Source organism: Cheilinus undulatus, linkage group 1 (genome assembly GCF_018320785.1).
Source record: "Cheilinus undulatus linkage group 1, ASM1832078v1, whole genome shotgun sequence".
Classification (NCBI taxonomy): domain Eukaryota; kingdom Metazoa; phylum Chordata; class Actinopteri; order Labriformes; family Labridae; genus Cheilinus; species Cheilinus undulatus.
Window position 1 is genome coordinate 4,183,068 of NC_054865.1, and position 26,119 is coordinate 4,209,186.

At 39.5% G+C, this 26,119-nt stretch overlaps 1 protein-coding gene across 1 annotated transcript in view; it reads left to right on the forward strand.

The window, feature by feature from the left end:
- plekho2 (pleckstrin homology domain containing, family O member 2) overlaps positions 1–26,119 on the forward strand; it is a 68,304-nt gene that overhangs the window by 32,922 nt on the left and 9,263 nt on the right. The window contains exons 2-3 of the mRNA XM_041788387.1: positions 11,058–11,207; positions 12,388–12,510. Coding sequence (XP_041644321.1) covers positions 11,058–11,207; positions 12,388–12,510 — 273 coding nt within the window. The remainder of the gene's footprint in view (positions 1–11,057; positions 11,208–12,387; positions 12,511–26,119) is intronic.

The following is a 26,119-nucleotide window of genomic DNA, read 5'->3' on the forward strand; positions in this document are numbered from 1 at the left end:
TTATTTTATCTGTCTGGAGATGATTTGGCATTCATTCCAACTAGGGCTGTCGCGGTATACCGGTATTGACGATAACCATGGTATTAAAAAATAAAATTTCAATATCGTGATAAAAACGTGCATATGATAATACTGTGTAAATGATACAGTGCTACTCCAGCGCCGCCACGAGCCCTGAACATTTTTAATAAGTCCATCAGTGTAACAGATCATGAACTCCTGCACTCCTCTAACCTCGTTTGTGAAACCGACCAGCCTCATTTTGCCGCTCTCTCTCTCTCTCTCTCCACAAGCGCCCCTGGCATATGCGCACTAGGAGCCAAGCAAGACGTTAGAGAAAAAAAGTTTTCTTTTTCCTTCGTCACACAGCTCTTAACGAACAGGATGTAGAGATAGAGCCCTGCGTCAGACAGCTAACACCCTACCTGCCCATTCCCCCTGATTTCCTGATCATTAACACCTGCTGGTGCGTGTGTGTCATCTCTCCGTCCCACCTGCACCCACAACATGTGTGTCCAATTCCTCCTAAAGTCTGACCATTCACATAAAACACGGAATGACAGAAGCTGTGTTCAGGTTAAGAAAATATAATATTGCGTTCACTTAAGCACTGCCCTTGACAAATAAGGTTTTTCACTGTTCTAAACCAAGTTTTCTCACTGAATGAAACACGAAAGAAAAGTCTCACATCCTCGTCAGCTATAACGCTCCAAAAACATCAGCAGCTGGCAGCCTGGACTTATTTAACTGGACAATATTGATAAGAGTAACATCAGGGTGGTGTTTACAGACTACAGCCTTTGTTTTTTAAGCCGTAGGTGGAATTATTTTCCTGATCATTGTTTGCGAGTGTCAAAGAGCGCAGCGCTCCGTCAGCTCTCTCTGAGAGTTCGTTTTTACTCTGTTTGTCCCTCTCTGTCCCTGTCCTTGTCTGTAAATTAAACGCTTTATGAAAAGAGGCCAATTTTTATGGATAGAAGGGATTTCCCCTGAAATAACAGTATTATGGCTCAGTATCTGTGCCAGTCTCTTCCTGTGCGTCATGACGCGCATCAGAGCAGCGGAGACGCTGATACTGTCTGCAGCGCTATGAGGAGCGTTAAAGCTTCTGTGTGCATTTAAAGAAATTAGACTGTGCTCTGTTTACTAACTTTAACAGTTTCAGTGCAAAAATTAAATTCAGACCTGATCCCAACACAGCCCTCCATCTTTTAGTAGAGCTAACAGGAAAATTCTCATTGAAAAACTGCTGCAGGTGCTCCTGAAATATGTCTGTGATTAATTATTTCCTAAAGTGTTTATAACCCTACGTTTCTGACACTGTTTTTGGCATTATGATGTGTAAATCCTATGTGGTGGATAAGTTTATCAGTCATGGAGCCATGGGGGGGGCTTGTGGGGTCTATGCCCCTAATGTTTTCTCAAAAGCCCTGAATCTTTAACTCTGGTGAAAGTACGTTATCTCTGATTACTGATGAATGTAAAAAGAACTATCTTGGATTTTGATAAACAGACTGACCCTGCTGATCACAACATGGAAATTTCACTCTTGTTACCAAACTGAAAAAAAAAAAAAAAAACAAATTAGATTTTTTTTTTACTTTGAAAAGCTTAAAAGCACATGCTACAGGATAAATAAAAACCTTACTATTAGTATTTCTGCTTTTTTTAAGAAATATGACCCTCCGCAATGACACAGCAGCTGCAGTCCCTCCTTAGACAGGTATTTTGAGTGTAATTCATCTGCCAAAAGAGAGAACACAACATAAATAAAGATTAAGAAAATTTGAGTAATTGTCCCATTATTATTTAAATTTTTATTGATATTGTGATAATATTGTTATTGTGACATTTTTTGCCCACGTTTTGCCGGTGGATCCGCTGTAGCCACTAAATGTGGAAATTGGAGGTTAGGTTTAGGGGGTAATGACTTTTTTGCAGGTTGGCTCAGCAAAATTCTCATATTTCTGACTTATACATGTCAGTATTTTCATTATTGTTTTTCAAATGAATTTAAATGTTGATAGTGCATTTTTCTGAGTGAAAAAGAAATGAATTAGTTTTCAGATGTTTTATAAAGTTAATTTAAAAAGAGAAAACTTTCTGACCAAAAGAACAAAACAAAGTATGATCATTTTTTTTTTTTTTTTACATAAAGTAAGACCATGTATTTGAGTTTTCATCAGTCAAGTCTAGACTAATAAAGGATAAAATGATTAAAATGTGACTAAAACCAATGCACATTTGAGCCTAGAGACTAAAGTGGTGTTCTAAGTGACGTTCCTCAGGCTGATCAGAGACGCTCTGCTTTAAACTGAATCTTTAAACTAACCTCTCATTTTGGCCTCTTCGGCTCTCTGTCTGGTGTCAGTCCACCTCACTTGGCACTCCTCTCATTGCAGCTGCACCGCTGTTTACAAAGTGGAGGCTCATAGCAGTCAGAGTGAAAGTGGAAAAACAGTGAGATGACCTCCTACCTAATCCCAGAAAAGGAAAAAAGATATCCTGTGGAAGTTCCTCTAATAGAAACAAAGGCTGTGAATTCTGCAGACACCTGCAAATGTCTTTGTGTTAGTCACCATGAAAAATGAGCATGTGGGTTTACAGAGAGCTTAGTCCACAGGGCTAAATGTAGACCTGAGTTTTGTTGAGCTCAGCAGACGTGGTGAAGTCCTCTTGGACTCACAGTTACTAAAGACACGGCGTCTGCCAAGTTTTAGTGAAAACACTATAAAAGTGTCTAACGAAACATTAAACCGGCTCTCTAACACAGTGTTACTCAACCCTGCACAACCAAAGAGCGAAATAGTTGAAAAATGCCACAATCTAAATAGTGAAAAGTGGCAAAAAAAAATGTGAAAGGTGGCAAAAATGGTCAAAAAGCAGCAAAAAAGTGGAGAAAATGTGAAAAAAGGGCAAAATTGGTATACAATGTACAAAACTTGGTGAAAAATGGAAAAAATGGGTGTAAAATCACAAAAAAAGTTGCAGGTGGTCAAAAAGCAGTAAAAATGCTGCAAAAATAGTAAAAAAAATGACTAAAATGGGCAAAACAGCTGTAAAAAGGTAAGAACATTTGGGAAAGTGGCATTTAATGACAAAAGGCAGCTTAAATGGCAAAAAGTGGCAAAAAAGGGGAAAAATTGCAAAAATAGCACGATAAAAGTGACTCAAACTGATGAAAAAGGGCAAAAATGGGCAAAAAGATGTGGTAAAAATGGACTGAAAGCAGCAGAAATTGATAAAAAGTGGCAAAAAATATGTAAAAAAAGGGGCAACAAATTGCAAATTAGGGCAATGAAAATATACAGACAAATAAAGCCAATTATATAAGTGTAGGGAAACAAACTGATTAATGTGACTTGCAATGGATAAATTCTGAGGTCAAAGTTTCCATTTTTAAGGTTTTCTGGGGGAACGATATTTCAAATTAAGACATACAGTCATGGAGGAAAATATTGTGTAAAATTATGTCAATTTTATCTTTTTTCTTCTGATTTTTTGTGTTGTTTCAATACACATAAAGGCAATAAATACATGTATACCAAAAACATTTGCTGATTGCAAAAATTTCTGGGAAAAATGATGTATTTTCTGGAAAAAATCCAGGGGTGCCAATATTTTCGTCCATGACTGTACAAGTGCCACAAATCATCACAAAAGAGCCATGTGTTGAGTATCACTGCTCTTAACACATCAGACAGGGCAGAAGATTTCTACTTTCATTTTAACCATCATCTCACATGCACCCTTGCAGTGTTTTTAAAACTTACTTTTTATTTAAATGCTGAAAAATCCATATGCAATAACCCAGCCTGCAACTCTTCTGAACATTGAAATTGGTTAAATGTAAAGCCATCCCATGTGTCTAAATCTGCCAGACCATTACATACAGTCGCTGGAAAAAGTATGTGAACCTTTTAGGATTTCTTGGATTTCTGCATAAATTGGTCATCAAATGTGTTCCGATCTTCATCTAAGTCACAACAATAGACAAACACAGTCTGTTTAAACTAATACCTCACAAAAAACGATATGTTTACATGTTTTATTGATCAAACCATTTAAACATTCACAGTGCAGGGTGGAAAAATTATGTGAACCCTAACCCTAACCCCTAAGCTAATGACTGGTTGACCTTCCTTTGGCAGCAATAACCGCAACCAAATGTTTCCTGTAGTTGCAGATCAGACCTGCACAACGGTCAAGAGGAATTTTGGACCATTCCTCTTTACAAAACTAGCCTGATGTAAACACCCATTTAACATTGCTACTTCCCTGTCCACTGCAGGGCGTGACATCATAGTGGTGATGTGTGCAAAAGGAATAATGCAACCGTGATAAGGTCATGTGGAATGTTGGCTCATAAATTATGTCTGAATCATTTAAGAAACAGTATCAAACCTCATGATTTATTAGCTCACACTGTAAGGTCTGACTGTCAGGCATGTGCTTCTACTGCAGGAGTTAAATCAGGATGGAGCAATGAAGACTGCCAGAGGTTTCTTTGAAACCTCCACGGATGGAAGCTGAAGTCACATCTGTGTGTTTCAGTTGTTTCATATTTAAAAAAACACTACAAACATATTTCAACCTGGAGAGGCTTCATTTAAATTTGCTGTCTGGTGCAATTTTAGAAAAGAAGAAATGTGCATTGTTCTTTGTTAATGATACCCTAACATGTTGTCTTCATGAATTCCAAGATGAAGCTGATAGCAGGAAAGGAAACCCCTCTTATGGAGAGTAGCCACTGGTGTTCTGGTGAAGACAGTTGCAGGATGTGTTGCAAGGTTTTTGACAGACCTGGACACTGAGCTGGACAGGCAGGACTGGGGTTGATAAGGGTTGCACAGGTCTTCACCAAGGACAAGCTGACAGCAGCAACAAGGAGGGCAGATCTAAAGTCTGGCAGCATATGATTGGTTCTTTCAGGTTCCATCTAGATCTGGCTGTGTTGAAAGCAAACGTCATTAATCAGAGCAGGAAGGGATAGAGAGAAGAAGAGAGGTTGAAGATAAATTAATATGGAACAATCTTCCTTATGGTGCTGGGTAAAAGTATTTATCCTCTCCCTGATTTATTATTTTTTTTGCATATTTATCACACTTATCATCAAACTAATTTTTATATTAGGCAAAGATAACCTGAGTAAATGGAAACTAGGGATGGGCGTTTAGAAGAGACCTGCCAACCGTTAATCGTTAATGTTAACGATCAATTAACTGATTAATCATTATGTATGTGTAGCCTAAAAACATACACACTTGGGCATATGTATAACACAGTGTTTCCGCTAGACTTTTTTGTCCCCGGTCAAAATGACCAACAGTCCTCAAGAATTCCAGCCATTTAGAACAACTACTGGACATTTGCTTTAACGTTATTTTGCTGCATTAACAGCAGCAAAACGCATAAATCTGATATTCTGTGATACATTGATACATACAAGTCTGCGCTAAACAGGAGAGAGGACACATTTTTATTTCGAGACTGACAGTAAACCTGAGTAATTATTACCCTGTTATTACAAACTGGTAGACAGGTTGATTTGATTAAAACCCTAGAAATGACTGCACGTAGACATTCTCTTATTTTTCTTTGTGTAAGTGGTTTCAAAATGAACGCTGCGAGCTTCTACTTACACACCCGGTCATTCACACAATGTACGCCCACGTTAAACTCATCAACAACAAGAGTTAGCTTCACATAACCACCTTTAGCCTGTTAGCACATCGGCCGCTATCATAACTTAGCAGCTTACAACAGCCAAATACCACCGACAACAACGAAGCATCCAAACACATAAAAAGGTGCTCTGTTAACTGGACACCGCGTTAAAACTCTGCATTTCAAATGAAAAATGAGTCTTACTGTCAGCTGCTAATATCAGTCCTCATGATGATATAACTGTAACCTCTGCTAAAGCAGGAAATTCAACCATCCTGGTTTATCTGGACTAGTCCCAAAAAGACACCAGCTCCACAGCAGTCCTTCTCTCAGTGATTGCTTATCCAAGACTACTTCTGCTAATTAGCCAGCGCTGACATCCAGAGCATGAACAACCAGCTATGTACGAGGAGGAGAGACAGAGCCTTTGTTATCAGTTCCAGTGGTCCATGCTGTTCTGCACGATGTGATTCTGTGTTGACTACGATCCAACTTTATCTGAGGATTGGTCATAGGTAGTTTATCGAAGTCAATTATTCTGTTTGGCGTTGGCCTCTCTTTCTCTGCTGCTGCATCTGTGTTTACAACGCTCAGCTACACAATTCCATTTGTTTCAGCCTCTTCATTACTCGCAGCGATGACACAGAATCCCTCCATACCGCTGATTATATTAAAGGGATACTTCAACATTTTAGCAAATTCGCCCATTGCCATAATTCCTATAGTCTTAGTAATAGGTTCGTTACCTTTAGTTGTCAGTGCAAGCTATTTTTAGATCGGCACTGCCAAGTTTGGACCTGCTGTGCCAACTCAATGTAAGCAGACGGTATTCCGGCTTTCCCACATCAAACTCATCAAATACACAATCCAACAACTCCAAAACGCTCACATGGACAAGTTGTGACCTGCACATTCACCACGCTACAGCAGCTCGGAACTCGGCAGTGATGATCTAAAAATAGATTGCACCGACAACTAAAGGTAACGAACCTATTACTAAGACTATAGGGATCATGGCAATGGGCGAATTTGCCAAAATGTTGAAGTATCCCTGTAAGCCTTTGGTTAACCAGATTAAAATTCTGCTTTCCGAGAATGTTCTGGTCAAACTTTTCCAGCACGGTCCCAGCAGTATTGCGCATGCTCAGAGAGAAGGCTTGGGTTTGATGTCATTGTGCATACATAATTAGCCATGTGCTTGCCGTCTGAGGAGATAAACAACTCCAGCACCACAGGACAGTAGATGTAGTAAGATTAGGCAACTTTTAGTTTATATTAAGGCATTCGCGCAACATATCTTCTAGGTTACACAAAATATAATATGCAAGCATTCAGTATTTACATATCTGGTCATTGGCATGTTTTCTGCCAGACATTTTGACCAGTTATATTTTAATCTGCTGGACTTCCGCCCTTTTTACCGGCCAATGCTGGCTAACGGAAACTTAGGTATATATATATATATATATATATATATATATATTCTGCGTTTCGGCAAATTGAGATAATGCATTGTGCTGCTGTTTGCCCTCTCCCTCTCTTCCTCAGTTAAATCGCCCCCTGATGGGTAAGATGTCTCTTGCTTTTGTTACAACCCACTCACAATGTCATGATGGTAGATATTGTTGTGCAGTGCAGAGTAAGACGTGTTTAGTCTCTTTATTAAATGCCAACATCAGATCGACTAAATATCCCATGATCGACCAAATTCTTAACGACCAATTAATTGATCATCGATTAATTGTTCCAATCCCTAATGGAAACTATAGTTTTTAAATGATAATTTCATTTGTTAAGGGACAAAAGCCACCCTTGGCTGCAACAACTAAGCAAGCATTTGCGAAAAGTGGTAATGAGGCTTTCAAATCGCTGTGGAGGAATTTTGGCCCAGAATTGCTGTTGCAGGATTGTTTTGATTCAGGGTTTTTGAGCAGGCTGTTTAAGGTCCTGTAAATAGACTTGAGCATGTATAGCTCTTCTAGTCACTGACTACTCAAAGGGCTACCATTCACTTCACATCCACACACTGTGGCTGCTGTGGAGAATTGGCCATCAGTGTTAGCTAACCCCATTCATAAACATCCGAAAAAATTTACACAGAGGGAGAAAATTAGGGTCAAGTGTCCTGCCAAAGGACACACTGACATGTGGCTACAGGAGCCAGGGGTTGAACTCACAACCTTATGGTTATGACCAGCTCTACCTGTGGAGCCACAGTCATCCCTAATGTCACAGCAGCTCAGTCAGATCTGAGGCTGGACCAGACCTGGGCTTTCCAAAACCTTCATTTAGGCTTTTAAAGGCATTCAGAGGTGGACAAACTGATGATCTGCAAAGCAAATCTCACAAATGTATATTTTATTCCCAGTAGACAATAAACAACACACCTGATGTTGAAACTGAGATATCTGTGGTTTCCAAAAAGTATTTCAAATTTGGATTCATCTGACTAAGAACACTTTTCCATTCCCCCTCTGTCCATTTGAAAGAGCTTTGGCTCCGAGAAGTTTGTGGTTTTCCATGACCTTGTTCACATTTAGCTTCTTCTTTACATAATCCAGCTTTAACTGTCATTTGTGGATGGCCTGGCCAACTGGGTTTACAAACAATGATTTCTGGAAGTGTTCCTGAGCCTGTGCAGAGACTTCCAGTACAGAATCATACCAGTTTTTGATGCAGTGGCCCCTGAGGGCCCGTAGATCCCCTGCATTAATACTGACCTTCAGCCTTGTTCGTTGTTCCAGATTCTCAGAATCTTTAGATGATATTGTGCAGAGGGTGAAATATTCCAAGTCTTCACAATTTTACAATGTAGAACATTTTCATGAATTGTTCCCCAGTTTTTAAACACAGATTTTCACACCCTGCATAAATGCTTCTTTTATACCCAGTCATGTTACTGAACTGTTGACGATTAACCTAACTGGTTAGTTAGTTATGTTTTTATTTGTATCTTTACACAGTGCCCTAACTTTTTTGAAATCGTGGTTATTATTATTGTTTTGCCTCATGAATTCCCCTTAAAAATGATGGTGGTTTGAGCCGGCTCCTTGCATTATGATAGTGAAGTAGATCATTTCCGGTACAGACTCATTATTAATGGCACCAGCCACTGTTTGTTATGTTGCCTAGCAACAGCTCTGTATGTTTGGGCCTGATGCCGCCTTTGCAGCTTCATGGTAAACACAACTGAGTTTCAGTCGTCTAACACACATCTCTCAACAGTCATGAGGCCGAAGCAGCTGATGTGTGCAGAGCAGAACAAGATCAACATGCTGTTGAACAGTGACACGCTCTGAGGGAGGAGAGATGTGAAGGTGTGATGGTGACAGAAACGAGGCAAAAGTGAACTGAGAGCTGCCCCCCCCCCCAACCCCCACCACCACAGACAAGAATCAGCTTTCACCTCTTCATTTTGTCAGAGGCACTGTGAGCAGAAGTTTTTTTTTTTTTTTTTTTTTTTTTTAACTAGCTGCACAAACCTTACCTGAGCTGAAAGTGACCAATCCACCAAAGTTATCTTGATTCTCACAGATACTAACTCTACTTCCAAATGGCAGTTCTATGTCTCTGTCTCCATGGCCAGCATTATACTGGATGGAAAACTAGAAGAATGCAGGTGCCCATTACCTATAGCTCCCCATTATTATATTTAAGTTAGTGAAAACCTAGCCTTTGCTACAACTGTCCATTATTGGCTGATAAGATAATCAGCCAATCATTGTTGAGAATTCTGGGTGGTAAACCAGAATCAGGGGGGTTCTGGTCGGCCCTAACACAGGATCTGCTCTGTTCGAGATGAGAGTGATTCCCCATGCAGCAGAGAGACGAGCCGCTGAAGCTCATCACATTTAGACACAAAAAGAGGAAACTGCACAAAGCCACTAAGCTTTATAGGAGTATTGGTACTGATGTTTGATATGGAGCAGATAACAGAGCAAATGAGCTCTGTTTTCTGCTGTACTTTCTTTGAACCCATCAGGATGTTAAAATTAAGATATTATTATTGTGGTTGTTGACACATTTACAGCTCCTGCTGTTGTCTCAATCTTAACATAAACACTGTAAAGCAATGCCAAGTAGTGAATCTAAAACTGGTTTTGCTAAGTTGACACTTGCAACTACTTGTAATGCTCACAGTTGCTCAGTTTAAAGTGATTTTATCACTATCGATTTTAGTTTCTGCAGAAAAAATCTGCATGATATAAAATAACATATAATAATAAAATATAAGAAGAAAAACAAAGAAAATCTCCCAACAGATGAAGTGACAGCCTGAGAGCGACACTTTCCTACCTGATTGTTTTTAACCCTGCAGTGATCCATTCTTTATGAAATGATGCATTTGATACTAATCAGTGATGAAAATATTCAAGCAGGAAAAAAGGATTACTGATTAGAATCAAATGCACCGTCTCATAAAGAATGGATCACTGCAGAGTTAGAAATAATCAGGTAGGAAAGTGTCCACAGTGTTCTTTGAGAATATATAATTAAATCTGTGCAGATCAGTGAGCTTACATGTTTATGCTGTTAGTGGTATGACTGAGTTTGTAAGAGTTTGTTTATTTATGCCTACCAATGCAGTACAGTCTGATAGCAGCTTGAGGAGCCTTCCTTTGGCAGTGTGACTTTAGTTGCATTTCTTATTTTGATGCCTTTTGTTTCTATTTTTATTCATTGATTCATGCACTGATTCTTGTTGATATTTTGCTTTTGCATTTGTTTCTTTTCTTAATTTGATTCCTGTAGACTTCTCTCGGTTTGGACTCTCTCCTTTTTCTCTCTTAAAGATCTATTTTAAAAGTACTATGCAAATAAAGTTATTACCAATATGTAAGGATGACGTATAGCCTGATAAGGATTTTAAATTGTCTTTGTATGTTTTTTGTTTTAGTTTTCACATTTAAATCTGAATTAAAGATAAGTTAAAAAAAACTTTATAATGAACTATTATAGACCATTAACAGACAGTGGATGTCACATAAAAACAGATCAATTTTACCCAGATTTCACTCACTGGCAATTCGTGCTTTACTCTGAAACAGTTTTCCTAAAATCACAACATGCTGTTTGTCTCTGTTTACAGCACTGGAGCAGCTTACACTGTATAACTGTAATAACTGCCCCATCATTTTACAGCCTGATTCAGGTGCCTGTCAGAGATACATCCCTTTCTACTGCTAATGACTCTGGATTTAATAAGTTTAAATAATACAGATTTGTATTCTGTGCTTGAATAATTAATTTAAATATTAGTCCCTCAGTGTTTCCTGGAACGTGTAATGTTATAGTCATTTATAGCGATGACTGAGAGCGATGATAGTCTGCACTCTGCAGCACCCTGCTGTGTGTTTTGAGTGTGATTTCCTTCCTCTGTTTGACTGCAGGGTGTGAAAGAGGACCCAGCCCAGAGTAAAGAGCCAAAGTTCCTGGGTAAGGCCGGCTGGGTGAAGAAGGCCCATGGCAGAGTGTTGGCCAGCTATAAGGACCGATTCATCCACGTGGAGAGGACAGAGATTGTGGTGTATGAGAATGAGGTACGCTAACATTTCCACACAGGTCCTTTACTTAAACAACACCCTCAAAATGTGCACCACTAGAATATTAGAGTTATAATAGCATTTGTTTAGTTTTAGTTAGGGCTGTCAGCACCTGTGTGCTAATTGTGCCAAGACTGAGGTCCCAAATTAGTACATTAAATTCTTTAAACTGCATTAATCATGTGCTATTTCAGTCTTTTAGGCAACTAGCTACTGTAGTGAGAGCAGCTGATTACTACTCACCATCTTCCTGTTGTCACAGTAAAAGAAAATAAGTCCACTGCTGCTCCTTAGACTGTCTCACTTCAAAAACCTCACAGGCAGCTGAGTGTGTAGGAAAACAGTTCACTGAGAAAATCTCTCTTCCTAATAATAAACCTTAACGGGGTTACTGACACCGATAAAGTTGCTGATGCTGTCCCATGAACTGGAGATCATGGAGTCATTTTGTACATGCAGTCCTGCATATTTCATCATGCATGGCAGAATTAAACATGTACAGTGCTTTACAAATTTATTACCACCACCCGAAGTAAAGTTTATGCCACAGCTGCCCTAAATTGGTAATTACTAAAATCATTTTTTAAAAATATATTTCTGCAATGGTTAATACACCAATATGCAGAAGCTCTTTAACCGAAATGATATTTTGCTAAAATATCATTATAATTGATATTCATTAATTTTTAAATTTACTGATTTACAAAAAAAACCTGAAAAATAGTAAAGCACATTAATATTTCTTGATGAATATGTCAATTTATAGTTATTTACTTGCATTCCTGAACAGAAAAATTAGTTTTAGTGGTTGAGTGCTCTGCTTGATTCATTTCTGACTTCTCAGAGAAGCCCAGTGAGCCGGCTCAAATTTGGGTGAATTCAGTTTGAAATTCCTCATTCCTGTTCAAAATGGTAAAACGTGGAGAGCTCACTGAAAATGAAAGAGTCTGCATTAAAGCACTTCATGATGCTGGATGGTCTCTGAGACAAATGTGAAAGGTGGTCTAATAAATTTGTTAAGCACTGTATGTATTCAACACCTAAACTTATTAGCTGGTGCAGCTTTTAGCTGGTCAGAAAGTTGTAGGTAAAGTTTTCCTTTTAGGATTAGTTGGTATGATGTAAAGCTGAGCAATCTTTTGATTTGTTGGTAATTTTTCTGCACTGTGTGTTGCAGGACCTGCAGAACTGTTTGGAGAGGCTTGACCTGGAAAACTACGATAAATGTCACGAGTTGAAGAGCCCCTTCAAGAAGAAACACCGACTGATTCTGATTCGATCCCCCAAGTCTGCAAACAAGGTGAGCTGAGAGACACTGGCTTCTAATGAGACTTAAGCTGCATTTCCATCAGGTGGTCTGGTTTGATTGAGTGCTGTTTGGTATTGTTCAGTACGCTTAACACCAAAATAGTTTGCGTTTTCACAGACACCTGTAGCCTCACTTGGTGGGCGGGCTGTCGAGGATATGAGTTTGACATCATGCAGAGTCTGCAGTTCCAGCTGCTGAATTATAGAAAGCACGAGTGACAGAAATCAGTAGGAAATAAGCAGGGAACAGCTTTATTTCAGCTGAATCTGCTGTTTTTCTGAACTATTTTGGCTTTATATCTTCACTCTTTTCACTCTAAGACAATTATCAAAATGTTTTAGAGGAAATAAACCAGTGTTAGACTGCAGTCATAGACACCTGATTGTATATTTCTCCAGGGTGGTCATCTTTGCTTCTTAGCTTGATGCTAACACATAATGAAATAATACATTTACAGGCTAACCATTCTTCTGCTACTTTAACAGTTTCCACAAGTGAAAGAAGAAGAAAGAAAAAAAATTTGTCTTTTAAAAGAAGCTGACAGCAGAAAAGTTTTCTAATATTAGATTTTTTCCAGACTTCTGCTTTTATTTCTTTGTTATTCATTCTAATATCAGCATTATTAAATCTGTACCAAAGCATAAATTATGTGTCCTAAAACTCCCTGATTTAAAAGCATCTGAATGTTTTCTGCTGTATTTACTGTACCACTATAACTCTTCTCTTTGTCCTCTGGTTAAACCAACAGGATGATTATTTCATAGTTCTCTCACTAATGGCCTCAGTGCAAATTTCTATTGAAAACATCTGTCTCTGCTGGAAACGAGGCTGAAGACAGCGCTGTGTACAGACCAGGAAATCAAAACAAAGATCCAAAAGTTTCAAATTCATTATAATTCAATAAAAACTGAATTACTCGTAGACTTTCTTAGATCTAGGGGATTCCTGGAAATCTTCTAAACAAGAATGTATGATTCCTAACTCTCCCTGATGAATAGACGTGAGCTTTACAGCACTCTTCTAGGCATCGACCTCTCAAAGCCTTTTCACAGCACCAGCGGTGGTTTTAAGGACATGGAGGCTTTAGGAGAAGAGCAGAATGAAACTCACTGGCATTTGTCAAATACTTTTGAATTCTAGGTGTTTTTGCATCTAACCCCTAGTGAAGATAAATCTTCTTACAGTAATTTATTTTCATTAAACAAAGTGTCATAACTGCAGGATTTACCCAAATATGAACGCGCAGCACTCGCTGTTCACCACTTATAGGAGGAACGATGCAGCTCAGTCTTAGTAGTCAGTCGTCTAACATGTCTCAGGGAGAGGTGCTGCCTATAGAAATCAACTACTGTATATTACTACAGTTCCAGCCCTCCTCTCTGTTCCTATGCAGTAACTTCTGTTTCAGATGGTTTTTCTGCTTGCAGCTGTTGCTGCCATAACAGCTTTCATACCAGACACAAATTTGCTGCATGTTGGTTTTGTCTCACTGCTGTCAAAGCTCTGTCATTCCTCCTACATTTTTCCCTCAATAAAACTCCCTACATGTGACTGGATTCAGTGTACAGTGGAAGCGTGTCGGGAGCTTTTCAAAATAAAAGCATAATGTACACACGAAGGGAGTTTCTCAAAAGAAATGCTAAAGTGGACTTTTTCTTTGAAAAGCACAAACTGGAAGTGCTTTCGTACTGTGTTTACCTTTACCTGAACCGTGCGGAAACTTCTCACTCAAAGCTTCATAAAGAGTAGACGTTTGGGGAACAACTTTATTAAACAGACACATTTTAGCTCGTGGCCTTTATCTGGTTCATCAAAAAACAGATTTCAAACATATTTTGAAGATGTGGATGTAAATATTTGCTACAAGAAGGTAAATATGGCTCTGTATTTATCATTTTCCTGTCTAGATGGACATGGTTCAAATACAAAATAGAAGAGACCTCAAATTTGAAAATTCTCAGTGCGTGAGGTGTGCTGCGTCTCTGAGATGCAGCCCTAATACTGGCTGCTAGTCTGAAACAGGGGTTACTGCAGAGGAACTGTGAGGAGTGCTGCGGAACTGTGAGGTCACACCGCCAGTGCTGACCAAAGCATGACGGTGTCATGGTGAGTTTATAAACTCAAATTTACTTAAAATGCAGATATCTAGAAAATTTTTAGATCAGTATACACAAAAGAGATACAAAAACCTATCCAACAAGATGAACTGGTCTGATCATGCAGGGTTCCTTTTAAAGTACCTCAGTACCTCTAATTTTTCTTCTTCTTATTATTGTTGTTTTTATTATTATTATAAATACGGCTACATGGCCCATTAAAGATTTTCCAGACGTGCATAATAAACCTAGTGTAATTAGAAAACCCCCAGAATACCTTGAGAATCATCAGCAAGACTAAAAAATCAACCAAAGTCTCTATGAACATACCATCCAAAATTTGTGGTCCACTGCAGTTTTTAAAAATTAGAAACCTTATATCAAACATTGTGGTTGGAGATGTATATTATCTTGTTTTTTTCATATGAAGGGAATGTCAGATTTTGCTTTAACCCCCTTTGGCCACAGAAAAATAACTACTCAGTACTTTGAGTAAACATTAAACTAAAGACTTTGTACTTTTGCTGAGTAGATTTATGGACCAGTATTTTTACTTTTACTTCGGTGAATGTGAAAGTAACTGAACTTTTCCTCTAGTCTCCCTGGTCGCGGGTCCTCCTAAGAGAATTTCTAGGTGTCAAACTCATTTATTCACTTTGGGTTCCTTATTTTCCTTCTAAATGCTCATCTTAACGATTGAAATAATTTATGATGTACACTCCATATTTAATGCATGCATGTAACTATGCTATGAGGCCACAAGCAATTGCCTACCTTTGCTTCATGGTAAAATCGCCCATGTAGACCACACAGGGTAAAGGTGGCCCAGTAGACAGAGTCCATTGTCTCTCAAGGAGAAAGTTTCGGGTTTGTCTGTGGATCTCCAGCTCCTACAGTCACTCATTGATGTGTCCTTGTATAACACCCTTAACACCATTTTGCTACCACTGTGGTGTCAGTGTCGTGTGAATGAATGGGATTCATTCATACTTAGGGCCACTCTACATCAGCAGCCTTCTCTTCTCTGTGTGATTAGATAAATGTGACCTGCAGTATTAAAGCGCTTCAAGTGGTCAAGATGTCCAGAGATTCACTCTACAAGCTCAAGTCCATTTACTGTAAACACGTTCACACACTGATGCTGTGAGGTGAGAGGTCATCAGTATTATTTAATCCCCTTCATACACCTTTAAACAACACTGTTGCAGCAGTGGCAGCCATTAATGTTTCAGTGTGTTGCCTAAGGACACTTCAACACCTGACTGCAGGTCAAACCCTCAGTCTTTTAGCTGCATGTGTGTTAGATAATTAGGATATTTGGTGGAATAAAGTTTGAAAAGTTTGATTATCCTCACGCACTGGTCTTCATTTATTTCATTGTGCAGCGAGTGCACTTGTGCTAAAGTAGCAACAGAATCAAAATTAGACAGCCCAGTAGCAAAAAAGCAGACCTTAAAAAAGTATCTGTTCAGTTTGTTAGAGCTGGTAGGCAAACATCTCAACTAGCCCCAATGAGGAAGTGACAGCAGCCCACAGCCTGATGCTGAAAGATACAGCCTGCTGAAAATACTCTGTGTATTTCAGTGTGACTGTATTTCATCATAGTCAATAAGAGACTGACAGCAGGAGGCTTTTTTAAGACTGGTTCTCTGAATAGAGATAGCTGCAGTCTGCTGAAGAAATTAATGCCTTTAAAGCCATCATTTATTTCTTATAATGCATGATTAGTTAACCAGGCTGAACTCTCCTGATAGGTAACTATGTATTTTACATATTGGAGTTGATGGAAGCTCAACAGAATAAAAGAAGGATGAGCACCGAGTTTACACTTACAAGGTGGCCAGATGCTGAAGTGTCTCTGTGTCAGATGCAAACTTGAACAGGCTAACTTAATAAGCTAACTTTATTTTATCTTTATTACTGTTTTTTTTAAAGCTTTGACTGCTTTGAAACAAAATCAAACTCATGGGTATGCTTTCAAACAGACCCGTTAGGTTAAGAAAGTGTGCAGAGCTAGGGAGTCAGAGACAGGTACAAACACATTGTCAGGAGCAGTGGCGCTCCCTTGTGTCATGTTCTCCTCCGTCTGTGTGACAGGACTGCAGAGTGACTCATGCACAGATGTTTCTGAAGCTACAACCCTCCATGATGGGGACTGGCTGGAGTTTGACTCTCGGCTTATGTTACAGATTCGAAGCAGAATCCGTTTCACTGCTCTCTGTTTGTAGTCTGAGAGACACTTGTGTGTTGGGCACTGTTTCCCTTTTTCAACGGAGATCTCACATAATGCCACAGTGGGCGTGTCAATATGTTTTTTCACTCAGAACAACTCCAGCATGTTACTGCCTCAGAGATCTTACACCGATCGCTGCTGTTCTGGAGGCAGACGGTCTACACACAAAAGCATGGCTGCAAAGAGTTAACAGTTACATCACGCTTTCTAATCAATAGAAATGATCCTTCAAATATGTTTATAATATAAATTTTGATATATAAACAACCACATTTCCAAAAAAGTTGGAACACAGTGTAAAGTGTAAATAACAATACATTGTCAAATCTCATAAACTCATTTTAATCACAATAAAACAAAAACAACAAATCAGAGATAGAAACTGATACATTTAACTATTTCATGAAGAATTTAAGCTTATTTTGGAAGTGATTGGTAGCAATGAAAAACAGTTGGAGGAGCATCTAGCAGCTTATAAGGTTGACTGACAGCAGATCAGTAACATAACTGGGTATAAAAGGAGCATTTAAGAGAGGCAGAGCCTCAGAAGTAAAGATGGGCAGAGGTTTACCAATCTGTAAAAAACTTTTCTAAAAATCATGGCACAATTTCAGAAAAATGTTCCCCATGTAAAATTGTGTTCCTCAACAGTCAACGACACATCCATCTGTTTGCTAACCTGGCATGCCAGATGGATTTGTTTCACACATCCATCTGGAAAACCTTCAATACTAAGCGTTTGGGAAAGGGCAGAGGCTTTGAAAAAAAACTTGAGTGTGATTGGATGTTCTGTCTGTCCCAATCAGAGCAACAAAACACATGACATAGCCACGACCGAGGTGCGCGTGCGCAGCTACCAAGAAATAATGCGAACCATGGCGACTGTGGACATGTCAGTACATGACTTTTGTCTCTTTTGAAAAGAAAACAACTCACTGCTGTTCTCTGTTGTTCTTTTAACGAAGAAATGTTGTCAAGTTCTGATAAAACTGGCGCTTTAGCAGCATCCACGCTAAGCTCTTCCGCCATAATTGCACCGGACTCTTGTCGCTACTTGCTTTCATCACGACTCGGCTGCGCCTGAAAGTACTGCCCCTCATCACTGATTGGTCCTGTCACTTTCTAACTAGGCCCAAACAGTTCACATGGGAGCTTTGCAAGATGGAGTAGCCAGTGAGAAACACGGAAATGGGCGTATCCATCTGCTTTGCAATGTTATCTGTTTACTACATCCTGTCAAGGGTTGAGGAGAAATCTCTGTGAGCGAGGGATAAGGCTACAGTCAACACTGGATGCTGGTGATCTAGGGGCCCTCAGGGGCCACCGCAATAAAAATTCTGTGAATCACTGCATGGACTCAGGAACACGTCCAATCATCATCCACTGATGACAGTTAAAACAAAGAAGTCAAATGTGAACAGGATCCAAAAATGCTGCTGCCTTCCAAATGCTCATTTATTGTGATTAGACTGGACAATAGTGTGTTTTCAGTTAGGGCATAATCCAAAATCAGTATCATGAGTCCAGTGTTAATTTTGGCAGCTATTTTTAATTTTAGTCTTAGTTGAGAGACATTATCCACAAATGGAGAAAACTTGGAACAGTGGTGAACCTTCTCAGGAGTGGCCAGACTCATCCAAGAGGTCACAAAAGAGCCCTGAACAACATCTAAAGACCTGCAGGCCAGTGTTCATTTTGGCAGCTATTTTTAATTTTAGTCTTTGTTTTCATCTTTAAATGAAATGCATTTTAGTTCTAGTCACATTTTAGTCATTTCTGTGCTTTTAGTTTTAGTCTAGTTTTAGTCCACAAAAACTCAAAAACATTTTAGTCTAGTTGTAGTGCATAAAAAGTCCTTACATTTTAGTCTTTACTTTTAGTTCAAGCATTTATTCTCTTGCCTAAATCTGATACCAAGTCATGGTAGTGTGTTCACTGCACTCTGTCAAACCTGTGGTCCCTGCTTTCTACAGCTGAGAGGCAGAATAGATACAACTGTATTGCTTTTTGACAGTTTTACCCACAGTGGAGAAATATCATGGATTTTAAATGTCTGACAAAAATTACATTACATTTTAGTCTAGTTCTAGTTATCACAGATCCACTTTTGTTAGTTTTAGTCTAGTTTTTGTCATGGAAAAAAGGCTGTCGCCGAACATTTTTAGTCAGAGTTTTAGTCGATGAAATTCACACTGCATGAGTGTACTTGCTGTATCAAAGATGATGCAGAAAATTATGATAGTTTAGAAGTGTGTATTTCTTAGCTCAGTATACAAATATTGAGAAACATAAAAAATACAAAAACCTGAAGTTTTGTATTTATTGATTTTTTTTAATATAGTTCTTACAATACTGATTTCAAAATAACTTCACATTCTCCAAAGAAGATTTTGGGGTTCGTAGGACACTGAGAGGGGGGTCACAGATCCTTAAAAAAGCTAAGAATATTTTAGAAATTAATTTAAATTGTTTATTTTCACAAATCTTTCAAAAATATCTTCATATAATTAGTTTAATGTAAAATAAAAACATGGTAATTTGATGAGAACTATGCTGAAATCAAAGTATTGTTTAAAAAAATCCATTAAATAAGTCTGCACACAGATTTGGCCTTGCCCCTGATAAGCCCAGAGAACAGACCCTCCCCCGCTGTGATTTAATGATATCAATGCTTTGAATGTTTTATCAGTAGCATTGGTGCTAGTGATTTTAATCTGTTTTCATCACTTCTCCCCACCAAATTTTGCTACTTTGAACCCATTTCTGCCACTTTTTAATACAGTTTCACCTCCTTTTCTGCCCATGTTTTAAGCCATTTTTGTCACTTTTAAACCCTCCCCACCATTATTTCTGGCCATTTTTTCCACTTCTAAACCAATTCTGGCCAGTTTTTACCTATTGCTACCTCTGTTGACCCATTATTGCCACTTTCATCCCTTATTACCACTTTTTCCACCCATGTTTGCCCATTTTAACCACATTTCGCTTTTTTTAATGCCAATGTTTGCCAGTTTAATGGAGTTCTCCCTTTAAGAAGGCTATAAACCACAGAAAAAAATCATAAGAAAATGTATTTGTTGCTTTTATAAGAGTGGTTACCTTTCAGATAAAAAATAAAATGTGGTTATCGCAGCTTAACTTTACCATGGACCATGATTTTGCTGACCTCCATGGGACCCCAGTCTGGCTAGGCCCCAGAAATGTCTCCCCTCTCCCCCCTAATGGACAGCCTTGTCTGCACATGACTGATCTTGAATGTTCATGGCTGTGTTCGACCACCTTAAGGTACGGTGGGGGTCCCTGGTCTCTGGTTCCTTTGTTTTGGGGGCGGGGCCTGAAAAGTTTAAGAACCCCTGGTGTAAGGGACTTGCTGTAAGAGCTTTCTCCAATGGATTGTTGATGATAGAGACAGAGAAAATAAAGGACATTGATTTCAAGATTTCAGGAGCAGGGGCCCGTTGCACAAAACTAGGATAAGGGATTGAGCCGGGATATCTTGGTTATCCTGGCTCAACTTCTCTGTGATCCGGTTGCATAAAAGTGGGATAGTGGAAAGCGGGATATGTTATGGCATAAGTCACCATGGAGATTTATTCTGTGGAGCTAGCCTGCTCCAGACCAGGCTAAGTTACAGGATCTATTTAATCTCATCCCTTATCTCAGTCAGCAGTCACCGTAAATTGAAACCAATAGTTATTCCACTGCCCACTACACAATGTTATCACATTCAACTAGACCCACTGTCATTATCTAAACATTTGTGATATTAAATTTAAATAAATTTAGATGAATGATTATTTTAGATAATTTTGCAATCATTAGATAATTTACAGTTTCCCACAGACTATATATAGCCATATAATAATAAATACACATCAAAGAGTAACATAAGTCACTTTATTGAATAAGAATAAATCAAAGCAAGTAAACCATCAGCTCCTTTCAAAACTGAAGTCACAGTGACTCTACAAGATAGAAAGCACAGAATCAAAGCATATTATAGAACATAAGAATCAATACACATTCAAAGGTCTGTATATAATACACCCCACATGTCTGCAGACCGAAATAAATGCATACATACACTCTAAAAAATTACTGTGCTTTACTAAATGAATCATTGAAAAAATATTACAAAAATATCCCAAAAATATTACACAAACTGTCAAAAATGAGTAAATCCAGCTTATAGTTTCAATTATGTCCACATGAATTGAGTTATTAGTTTTAACAAATTAAATTGAGTAAATATACTCAAAGTTTTTAGGTGGTAGAATTTTTTTGAGTAATAATTTCTCGTAGGTTTATGTTGGATAGTTTTCATAAAGCTGTGTATTCTACATCAACGACAATCATCCCTTTTTTCTATCACATACATTAATCTTGAATATTACTGCCTCCTAATATAGTCATGTGACTTCAAACCACAATTAGTGAAAAGTGCACTTTGAATGATGACGTATTATATTATCACCTTCAGTTTACTGTTCACCGTGAATCTTCTGTATTCCCTACAGGCAGAAGTTATATCCACTGTCACTGAGTTAGTGTCCTCACTCATGGTGTGAATGTGTCTAATGCCCAAAGGCATTCTGGGACAAAAAATAATTACAATGGCCGAGTATTGTTTAGCTAAAACTTAAAATGTGTTCAGCAACTCAGAAAAATAGAGCTAAAATAGCTTTTTTGGATATTTACTTTAAAACAATTGATTTTTTTGAACAACCTCTAGCTGGTCGGCCTTACAGTGTGCTTAGTTGTTGCTTCTGTAACTGCTGCTTTCTCTCGTTGTTTTATAACTGTGGCGGTGTTTCTTTTTTATTTGGTCCTTTACCTCCTCGTAAACCTCCATGAGGATTTCTGCCTCCAACGGGGAAAAGTACGCCGTTCTCGTTGTCATGGTGAATTGGTGAATCTGTGATCGATGGCGGGGTCTAGTTGAGGAAGCCGCATGTACGCACTAATCCAGGATTGGTTTCACCTGGCTTGATGAATCCATGTCTGCTCATCCTGGCTTGGTCTTTGTGCAACCAATTAAGCCTGGACACTCTTGTTCTGGATTTGTTGAACCCAGCTCAGTCATTTATCCTGGATGTCTGAGTCCTACTTTTGTGCAATGGGCCCCTGGTTTGTCTCATGCAGACAGTGGATAGAAGTGGTGTCATGATGTTTCACTTTAAGTTCCAGGTAAACGAAGAGTTTATCAGGGTCAGCCCAACAAAAGTATGGAAGATTAAAATTAAGTGAACACCAGAAAAAGAAAGTTTTTGTTGACACTGAATGTAAACAGCAGTTTGGTTTGTTGGCTGAGCTCAGGCTCCTTCAGTCTGATGTTTTTATGTCTGTGCAGCTCATTAAGAATGTGCAGAGAGAGGCTGGAACTTTAACCCTGCTTGGAATAAACACAACACATAAAGACGGATGCAGAAATCTCAGCTACTAAAGACATGGATGAATATGCAAAACATGAAAAGAAGCAAACTCCAAACAAAGGCAGCAACAAGAAACTAAACATCCGTGCACAAAAATGTCCTTAAATTCTGAGTAATGGCAGCAAACAGACCAGGACCTGTTCCAGCACTGAGACTTCACCAGAGTCAGAAACAAAGAGAAAGACCCTCAGATACAGAAAGTCAATTTTTCCTTTTTTTTTTTTTTGGTACTGAGTATCTTCTGAAATATTATGTGTATGTTTTTGTGTGATAGAAATTCACTTCCTGTATTTAAGGGGCTTTCTCTGCTCCATGTCTACGATACTGATGAAACGCTTCTGTCCTGGTCTGCACACTTTCTAATTCCCAGCATTAAAGACACTGAAAGGACAGATTTCTGCACTTTCTGTTCAGTTTTCTTGTAAATACATTCAGTTTAACAGGAGACAGAGAATTGTAAACATCACTAAAATCATCAGCAGCATCCAGTTAGTAAAATTAAAGAAATGTTGAGCTTTTAAACTGCTTCTCACTCCTAAATCTTTTCTCATGTTTCTGTGATTGAGTAAATATTTCTGTCTGCAGCCCTCATATAGCTGCTGATGCACACCGAGTGTTGTCGTATGTATTGTCCTTGTTTTGTTTATTTTTTTTCTCAATAAAAGGAAGTAGAAAAAGGGAAATGATAAAATGCTGCCACTTCACTTCCTAGAACAATCATTTTCATGCAACATTTGAAACAATCTGCTGTGTGCCGGACTCTGAGTTCCTGAATCTGTTGGTGGTTTGTAATCCATTGTGGTAATTCAGGGTGAATAAAGTGAGCGGCTCTGTAAAGGATGTGAGGAGCTTCTTGGCTGATTGTCCGTTTCTCCGGGGTAACCCTCTTCAGCTCGGCTCTGCACGGCTCAATGAGACCAGACAGGCAAAGTTCTCCTTAAAGCCGCTCAGCAGTGTCAGTGTGCATCACAACCAGTCACATGCTTTTCTATAGTGTGCAGACTTTATCACAAACGATCCTCAGATGAGTCATGTTTGGGGACGAAGAGCGTGTGGCAGTCAGAAGATCAGTAAAATAAGGATTTATCAAACAACCTCAAAGCTTAATCTGACAGCAAACAGATAAATGGTACGTGCTGTAGCTTCAGAAATAGTAAAAAAAAAAAAAACCCCAAAAAAAACAAACCAACAAAAAAAAAAACAACATTTTATTTGAATAAGGCAAACGCTTTAGAAGACGTAAACATTTTTTCTTACAAACAGCATGTAAATTCTGTCACCAGGGGGCTCTCAGTCAAAACAATAACAAAATATAATGGGTAGAGACTGTACTGTCAGAGACAGTACAGCACTCCATACTCCCAGAGCACCCTCCACAGGATTCCTTGTGGGACACGGTTGAATGCCTTCTCCAGATCAACAAAACACATGTAGACTGGTTGGGCAAACTCTCATACACCCTCTAGGACCCTACCGAGAGTGTAGAGTTGGTCCACTGTTCCACGGCCAGGACGAAAACCACATTGCTCCTCCTGAATCTGAGGATCGACTATCCGAAGGACCCTCCTCTCCAGGACCCCCTAATAGACATTTTACCGGGGAGGCTGAGGAGTGTGATCCCTCTATAATTGGAACACACCCTCCGATCCCCCTTCTTAAAGAGGGGAACCACCACCCCAGTTTGTCAGTCCAAGGGCACTGTCCCTGATGTCCACGCGATGTTGCAAAGGCGTGTCAGCCACGACAGTCCTACAATATTCAGAGTCTCAAGAACTCAGGGCGGATCTCATCCACCCCTGGGGCCCTGCCACCGAGGAGCTTTTTGACCACCTCGGCGACCTCAGCTCCAGAGATAGAAGAGCCCACATCCGCGTCCCCAGACTCTGCTTCCTCAACGGAAGCCGTGTCGATGGGATTGATGAGGTCTTCGAAGTATTCCTTCCACCGACTCACAACGTCCCGAGTCGAGGTCAACAGCGCGCCATCTCCACCGTACAAGGTGTTGACAACACACTGCTTCCCCCTCCTGAGGCGCCGGATGGTGGTCCAGAATCTTCTTGAAGCCGTACGGAAGTCATTCACCATGGCCTCTCCAAACTCCACCCACGTCCGAGTTTTTGCCTTGGCAACCTCTGAAGCCGCAAACCGCTTGGCCTGTCGGTACCTGTCAGCTGCCTCTGGAGTCCCGATAAGACTCCTTCTTAAGGTTGACGGCATCCCTCACCTCCGGTGTCCACCAGCGGGTTGCCGCCACGACAGGCACCGATCAACTTTACGGCTGCAGCACCTATCAGCCGCCTCGACAATAGAGGCACGGAACACAGCCCACTCAGACTCAATGTCCCCCGCCTCCCCGGAACGTGGTTGAAGCTCTGTCGGAGGTGAGAGTTGAAGCGCCTTCTGACAGGGGACTCTGCCAGACGTTCCCAGCAGACCCTCACCATACACCATCATACAATTGCAGACCTTCATACAACTGTGTAATTGAACAGTCTGATTGCTGTTGTTATTGTGATAAGATTAGTCCCTGGCAGTGTTCATTTTGGCAGCTATTTTTGATTTTTGTCTTAGTTTTAGTCCTTAAATGAAATGCATTGTAGTTTTAGTCACATTTTAGTCATTTCTACGCTTTTTAGTTTTAGTCCATAAAAAGTCCTTGCATTTTAGTCTTTACTTTTAGTCCAAGCATTTACTCTCTTGCCTAAATCTGATACCAAGTCATGGTAGTATGTTCTATGCTCTCTGCTAAACCTGGGATCCCTGCTTTCTGCTGCTGGGAGGCAGAAAAGCTACAGCTGCAATGTGTTTTTTGTCAGATTTACCCACAGTGGAGAAATATCATGGATTTTGAATTTCTGACAAAAACTGCATTACATTTTAGTCTAGTTTTAGTCATCTTGACAAAAACGAAACTTATGTTTGTCAGTTTTTGTCATCAGGGATCTGTTTTTCTTAGTCTTAGTCTAGTTTATGTCATGGAAAAAAGGCTGTGGATGAAAAGTTTTAGTCATAGTTTAAGTCGGCAAAATTAACACTGCTCCCTTGGTTCACTATAAACTATATGCTGGCTGTTTTCAGTGAATACAGTCAAGAAGGGAGCCACAGAGGTTGACCTGGTCTCTACTTAGCCTAGACAGGCCCAGTTGGTCTGTTAGTTAGGAGAGGAGAGTTCTGTGTTATAGGGGTGGGCCTGATGCTCTGCAAAGTTGTTGGATTGGCCAGATTCTGTGCCACAAGAAGACCAAAGATCTTCACTGATAAGATTTCTTGGCAAAAAAGATCAGAATCAGTTTTTTTGGCAAAGTATGCTTACAGTGAACTTGACTGTGGTTAGCTTTGCTCTCAGTGTACAGGAATGAAACATTAAATATGAAAAATAACTAAACTGAAAAGCATAAAGAATTAAGACTAGGATTAGGTATGTTCTAGTATACACGAGTCTGTGTGCATTTATAGTGTGGCTGTAAGGGGTGCAAGGATGCTGACTAGACATGATCAGAGAATAAAAAAAAGGAAGGATGTTGGCAGGGAGATAAGATCATTTAAGATACTGTAGTTGATCAGTGTGATGTGCAAATGAGGTAAATATGATTGTCTTTGGCGTAAGTTTGTGGTTGTTTCACGTGGGAGGCTGTATGTACAATAGCTGCTGGTGGTGCAATTAGCCTACATGTCCAGAGCTGTGAAAAACTACTGATGACCTCCAGGATGAGTTGTTGACATGCTCCTGGAGTCGTTTTGGTAGGCTGGCCACTCCTGGGAAGATTTACCACTGTGCCAAGTTTTTTTACATTTGTGGATAATGGCTGTCACCATGGTTGGCTGGAGTCCCCAAGCCT